The sequence below is a fragment of the Plasmodium gaboni genome, chromosome 14 (genome assembly GCF_001602025.1).
Source record: "Plasmodium gaboni strain SY75 chromosome 14, whole genome shotgun sequence".
NCBI classification, from domain to species: domain Eukaryota; phylum Apicomplexa; class Aconoidasida; order Haemosporida; family Plasmodiidae; genus Plasmodium; species Plasmodium gaboni.
In genome coordinates, this window is record NC_031494.1 from 1,591,933 (window position 1) to 1,599,231 (window position 7,299).

Genomic DNA, 7,299 nt, shown 5'->3' on the forward strand with positions numbered 1-7,299 from the left:
CATACACATATTATCATTATGTTTCTTTTATGTATATATTATAAACCATCTTTATACAAATTTGGCTGAAGCCATGGATGTTTTAAGGCTTCCATAGCATTACACCTTTTAGATGGATCTATTTGTAATAATGATAAAAGAAAATCAAGAAATAATTTGTCACTTATTTGAAAATTATTTTTTAATAAGTTATCACTTGGATAACATACATCATAATAAATCTCACTGTTGCTATTGTTACGTTTTCTTGGAAAGGATGTATTTGGATTTTTATTTTTTAATAAATCTTTTGTAATGATATTATCTTTTTTATTTAAACGAAAGAAGTCTTTAGAATTAAAAATAATTTCTTCATCATCTATTTGATTTAATTGTTCTTCTTTTATATAATTGTCGTACATATTATCTGTTGTAAATTTTTTTAATATTATTAATCCGTGTTTTGTAAAGATATGTGGTATCCTACAATTATTTATCATATAAAATGGGAAAGGTCCAATATAAGAAACTATTGAATATATAAAACGATAAATATTTTGATAATCAAATAATATTTTTTTTGTTAAAAATTCAAATAATATACATCCTAAACTCCATATATCAATTTTCCTATCATAGTTTTGTTGTAATAAAACTTCAGGTGATCTATAAGATCGAGTTTGTACATACATTTCTAGTTTATCGCTTTCATATATACAACTATTAAAATCGATTATTTTGATCTTATCAAACTGTTTAGTACTATATATATTTATATTATCATTATTATCAACATTTTTTACACTATTGTTGTATGATTTATTAGTATCACATAATATATTTGATGTCTTTTGATTATTATCATATTGTGTATCTTTATTTTCAATAAAGGTTTGATCAAATGATGGATACGTAATTATTTTCTTTTCTTCTATATTTGACATATTTATATTTGATGAATTCAAAATATGTTGTTCCATTTCATCATTATATGTAGTAGCTCCATTTTGATTAACTTTATAATATTTATCCCTTTTATGATTCTTCTTATTTTTTTTCATATTTATCATAATATTTTCTGGTTTCAAATCACAATGTATTAAATTCTTCGAATGTATATATGCTAATCCTTCTAATAAGTTTTTTGTCAATATTTGTAATTGACCTAAAGTTCCTAATTTTCCTTTCTTAATGAAATAATTATATAAATCACTTTGCATGTATTCTGTTACTATAATTAAATGTTCTTTATAATAAAAGGAATCATATAATTCTATAATGTTTTTATTAGATAAATTATTATTTGTATTATCATTACATAGTATATTTAAGACCATGAGTTCTAACAATCCTTGATCTAAAAACTGTTTTCCATTTTTCATTACTTTTAAACAAACATATTTAGGTTCTATCTTTTTTTTATTATTTATTAATTGGTTATTGTTATCATGTAAATTATTTTTAATTTCATGTTGTCTATTATAATTCTCATTTTTTTCTTTTATAATATTTAAATTTACAAATTTATCAGAATTGTTTTGTTTATCATGTGTTATATCTGAATCGTCTTTCATATATTTATCACAATTTTTTAGGAATACATCTTTATTATTTTTAACTTTTTTATATAATAAATTGAGGCATTTAAGTGTAGTACTAAATTGTGTTTTTGACAAAACTTTGATTACTTTATATTTATTCAAAATAATTTGGCCTTTAATAAAATTCATACGTTCATTATTTCCATATTCACCTTTGTTAGCTTCATATATAACCTTTAAATTTATACTATGATAATGGTTATGAATACTAATATTGTCATCAAAGGAAATATTGTCTGTGTCATATAAAATATTCTTCCTATTTGTATCATTATTTATTTCAACATTTATCATCATATTATCTTCATCCTTATATTTATTTTCCTTTTCATTATAAGATATGCAAGATAACAATAACTCTTTTTTCTTTTTCAATTGCTTTGATCTAAATAAATTATAATCTCCATTGCTATATTCATGCATCCATTTTCTTTCATCATTTTCGTATGTGTTCATATATTCCATATTTATATCATTAAAATTTGTTGTGTTACATATATCTTCGACAATGGCTTTTTCAGAGTTATTATATTCATTATATATTCCTTTATTTAAAGAGCAATCATTGTTTATTGTTATAGCACTTGATAATTCATCATCAAAGCATAAGCTAATTAGATTTTTTCCACTCGAATGATGATTTTTATTATTTGTTAATACATTAATTTCATTACTATTTAAGAAAAAAGAAGATTTTTCAATATATGTATTATTATTGTTATTTTGTTCTTGGCAAATATAATTCTTTTCATTATTTTTATAAAATTCGCTTATGGATTGATAAAAATCGCTAGTATTGCTATTAAGATTATTTTTCTTATCGCTAAAATTATTTATATCACAAATATCATAATTATTCAGTTGTGTATTATTATTATTATTATTATTATGTATATGTTCTATATTAAAATTAGGTGAATTATATCTATTGTCATTTATAGATTTCATATTGTCTGAAGAATTAATAGCTATATCATTTTTAGTATCTACTTCTTCGTTTAAATTATATCTCATGATTAAATAATTAGGATCCATATTATATGTATCATTATCGTTTTTGATACTTTCATTGAATATTCCAAAGTTAGGTGATGAGTTTCGTTCATTAATTCCAAAAATAGGTGAGTTACATTTATTTGAAGAAGTATTTCTAGCTATTATACTATTTGAACGTGAATTATAACTATTCGTATTTGTATTATACATTTGATTAGGAGATGATAATATATAAGAATTACCTGTAGTAGAATTTTTTTCATCATTTGTATCATAGGTTGTTTCTAAGCATCTTTCATTTTCATTACAATAATTTCTTATATATAAATAATTACATGGAATATAAAAAAAAGGCAAGAAATTATTTTTATAAAAGTCATCATTTTTTTCTATAATAAATGGATTATTTTTATCTATATATTTTATATTATCTTTTTTTTGTTTCAGAATATTTATTACTTCATCACTTAGATATTTGGAATAATCATTTAATTGAATATTACTATTATGTATAATATAAAATTGATTAATTTGTTCAATTAAGTCTTTTCTTGATATTCTTCTAATATTCAGTGTATAATCTAATCCACTTACATATTTCACAAGCACATTATTTATATTATGAATTAATATATTATCTTCACTACTTTTCTCTGATGAAGTATATTCAGTTGATATTTTCCTCATATAAGAATTTTCACAAGTATAAATATAATCATTTTTATTTTGCATTAATAAATTTTGTTCATTTATATTTTTAATTGTTTCTATGTTTTTTCCATAATCATTATATTTTACAAAGTCTTTATCATTTATTGATTCTATCTGTTTGAAATTATTTCCTTCATTTTTATCTTCCAATATATTTTCATTATTTAATTTGTCTTCATTGTAAAATTTTATATCATATATCGTTTTATTACCATTCTTTTCATATAATATATTCTGAGGTATCTCACATTTATTTATATTTTGGTTTTGCAAAATATTACTACTTAATAAATTAACATTGTTCATAAAATCTTGTAATGTTTTTTTAAATACTACCTCTTCATTTTTATTAACTTCGTTGTTAATAGAACAAGAGTCTATACAGTTTGTTAGGTTTCTCTTCTTATATTCTGAACAATATTTGCTAAATTCTTCAACTACATTTACAAGTGAGAGAATATCATATTCTGTCTTACTCATAGTTAATATGAATAAATGAGTAATATATATATATATATATATTATAATTTCTTAAATATAAAATTTTATTTAACCAAAAAATAATACATATATAAAAATGTTATTATGTAAGGTAATAAAATATAAAAAAATAAAACATAAAATATAAAACTAAAAAAGAAAAAATTATATATATAATATGTATATGTTTTTTTTTTTTTATGGAAATGTAATATATTTATGTAGAAATAATTATTTAGTATATTATACACATATTATATACATATTATATTTTCTTTTTCTTCGATGAAAATACATAAAAAAAAATATATATATTATTTTATTTTTTATTTATATTCATAATTCATATATTATATTTAACAAAATCAAATAAATATATATATATATATATATATATATATATATATAGCTTCAATAGAATTTTTCAAAATTATATAATATTTTCATAAAATTGAACAATTTATTCATTTGCATTATATAATTCTTGAGATATACATGTATCAAAAATATTAATTAATTTTAGTATATAATACAACAAATGTATAATAAAAGGAATACTTTTTTTTTTTTTTTCTTATTTTTCATATATTTCACTTCATCAATATAAAAATATATTTTTTTCAACATTTACAACATATCTGCTTGTTATAATGAAGAAAAAACAGAAAAAAGAAAAAATCAAGTTATAAGTTTTGCGCACACTCCTTTTTAATATAAATAAATTTACTTATAAATATAATATAAACCTATCGATCAAAGAATGAAGATTATTTATAATGTATAATTATATTTAATTTTAAGTTATTAAAGGTAAAATATTTGTAATATATATCAAATAATGAATTTAAAAAAAAAAAAAAATTAAATAATAAACACCAAATGAAATAAGCGCATAAATATACATAATATTATATATATATATAAACATATTTATACAAATATATTTTTAATATAAAGTTTCTCTTTTTAAATGGTTGAAAAAAGAAAAAGAAAAAAAAAAAAAGAAACATTATCATTTAAAGATCAGAATATAAATTTATATATTTTCATACACATTTAATATAAAAACAATTAATAAATAAAAAAATAAAAATTAATAAAATGAAAATTTCTTTTTTATTAAAATATTTTTGTTTAATACTATATATTATTTGATAACTAAAAAAAAAAAAAAAAAAAAAAAAAAAAAAAAAAAAAAAAAAAAAAAAAAAAAAAAAAAAAAATTTTTTTTTATTAAAAAATTTTTTTTTAAAAAAAAAAATTATTTGAAAAAAAAAAAAAAAAAAAAAAAAAAAAAAAAGAAAAAAAAAAAAGAAAAAAATAAAAGAAAAAAATAAAAGAAAAGAAAGAAATAAAATAAAAGAAAAAGACATATATAATATATAAAAAAATAATAAAATTAGCATAAAAACCTCAATAATTTATATAGAACATATTAATATATATATTAATAAAATATATAATTCAAATTTTGATACAAAAATAATATTTATATACATTAAACAAAAGTGGAACAAATAATGAAATATTGAGATAATATTTAAATACATAAAACATATATAGGATTTCTAATTTTATGAAATATGTTCCTATATATATATATATATATGTATTTGTATATATTATTATTATTTTTTTTATTTTTCGTTGTTGATTTGTGGGTCTTTTATATGCATTTTTGCGTCAAACGGTTGATTCATTTTATTACAAACAATTAACAATAACCTTGCTTCCATTTCGTGACTTTGATTTTTAAACATATACATATCACCTGGACTTATTAAAAGTTGCATATGTTTTTCACATTCGATAACATTATTTTTAATTCCTGTATCAATAAAAAAATTATTTGTATGACAATCTAATACAAGAAAAGTCATAAATCCATATGAATTTTTTACAGGTCCATATGTAGTATCAGTTCCTATTAATATAATAGCCATTGCACCACCTTTACTTTGATAATTTAAAGGTATACATGTTACTCCTTTTTTTATATTATTTTTATAATTTTTTTCTAATTCTACAATTTCATTTGGTGATCTTTTCATAAAAGAAGAATTTTCTTGTATTGAACTTTTAATAATTTTAAAAACATTATTATTTGCTTCTTCATTTTGTTGCTCTTTATTTTTTTCGTTCATACTATTTTTTTTCATAAATCCATTATCACTATTTTTGCTATAATATTTTCTTATATCATTTTGTTTCATTTTATCATTCATAATATTAATAGCAGCTACTTCACTTGCTTTAGGTCTACCTCTTCTTCTTTTTACTTTAATTTCTTCTTGGTTACTATTATTGTCATTTTTATTAAAACTATTGGTTTTATTTAAAAGACTGCTTAATGAATTTTGTTGATGCATTTTTTCTTTTAATAAGCGTGCTCTATATTCTTCCATTTCTTTTTTCTTTCTTCTTTTTCTTTTGGGTTTCATATTTTGTTGATTATTTGAATTATCATTATTATGGTTATTACTACTAGAAGTTGTATGACTATATGTATTGTTTGCATTCCCTGAGGCATGATAATTTTTTTTATTGAATGGATTACCATCATTTGTATTATTATTATTATAAGAGCCTCCACCATCTTCATCATAACCATCATCATTTTCTTCATGATCATCTTCATATTCTTCATCATCTCCTTTATCTTTTTTATGATTATTATAATCTTTTTCGTCATATTTATTTTTTGATGATCTATTAAATTTAAAAGATCTGTTATTATTATTATTATTATTATTGTTGTTGTTGTTGTTGTGTTCTATTTCAGCATCATATTCTTCATCCTCATAATGTTCTTCCTGTTCATTATTTTGTCTAACATATTCATCCTCATTATCATCCTCACCCTCTTCATGTTCTTCATCATCATATTCTTCCTCTCCATTTTGTTCTTGTTCCATTTTTCTTTGTTTTCTTTTTTCCCTTTCCTTTTGCTTCATTCTTTCCATTAAAATGACATGTTTTTTTCTTCTTTTTCTTTTCTTTAATTTTTTTTCCAACTCTTCATTTTGTTTTTCATTTACTACACTGGAATAATTTTTAAAACGATTAAATGTGCTTTCGTTAGTTATTGTTGGCTTATTATTTTCTATTCCAGTATTTGTTTTAAAATTATTATTTAAGGTTTTTTTTTCTTCGTTTTCATCTGTCTTATTTATATTTTTCTTATTTAATATATTCTGAACATTTCTTACAGTGGCTAATCGGTCTTTTAATGCTAAATTTTTTGTTCTTTCATTTTCATTATTTGCATTTGTTGAAATTGTTTTTCCTAAAACATTATCATTTTTATTTATATTATTATTATCTAAAAAAGCTGCTGAAAAAACATTAAACATTTTCTTATATAATTTATATAAAACATTAAAGAGTATTTATATATGACCAAAAAAAAAAAAAAAAAAAAATTAAAAAAAAATTAAAATTAAAATACATATGTTATAATTAAATAATATAATTATGTATGTATTTCTTTATTTTATAATTAAATCAGATAATAATAATAATGAAGGAAAAA

The 7,299-nt window shown here is 19.1% G+C and overlaps 2 protein-coding genes across 2 annotated transcripts; both read right to left on the reverse strand.

Annotated features, from left to right (window-relative positions):
• Positions 1 to 38: 38 nt before the first annotated feature.
• Positions 39 to 3,767, reverse strand: PGSY75_1443000 (serine/threonine protein kinase; the record flags this gene model as incomplete). Its single annotated transcript, XM_018788116.1, has 1 exon — positions 39 to 3,767. The coding sequence occupies one exon, from the start codon at positions 3,765 to 3,767 to the stop codon at positions 39 to 41; it is 3,729 nt and encodes a 1,242-aa protein (XP_018639488.1).
• Positions 3,768 to 5,404: 1,637 nt separating this feature from the next.
• On the reverse strand, positions 5,405 to 7,120 carry PGSY75_1443100 (hypothetical protein; the record flags this gene model as incomplete). The annotated part of the gene is made up of 1 exon (XM_018788117.1): positions 5,405 to 7,120. The coding sequence occupies one exon, from the start codon at positions 7,118 to 7,120 to the stop codon at positions 5,405 to 5,407; it is 1,716 nt and encodes a 571-aa protein (XP_018639489.1).
• Positions 7,121 to 7,299: the final 179 nt, after the last annotated feature.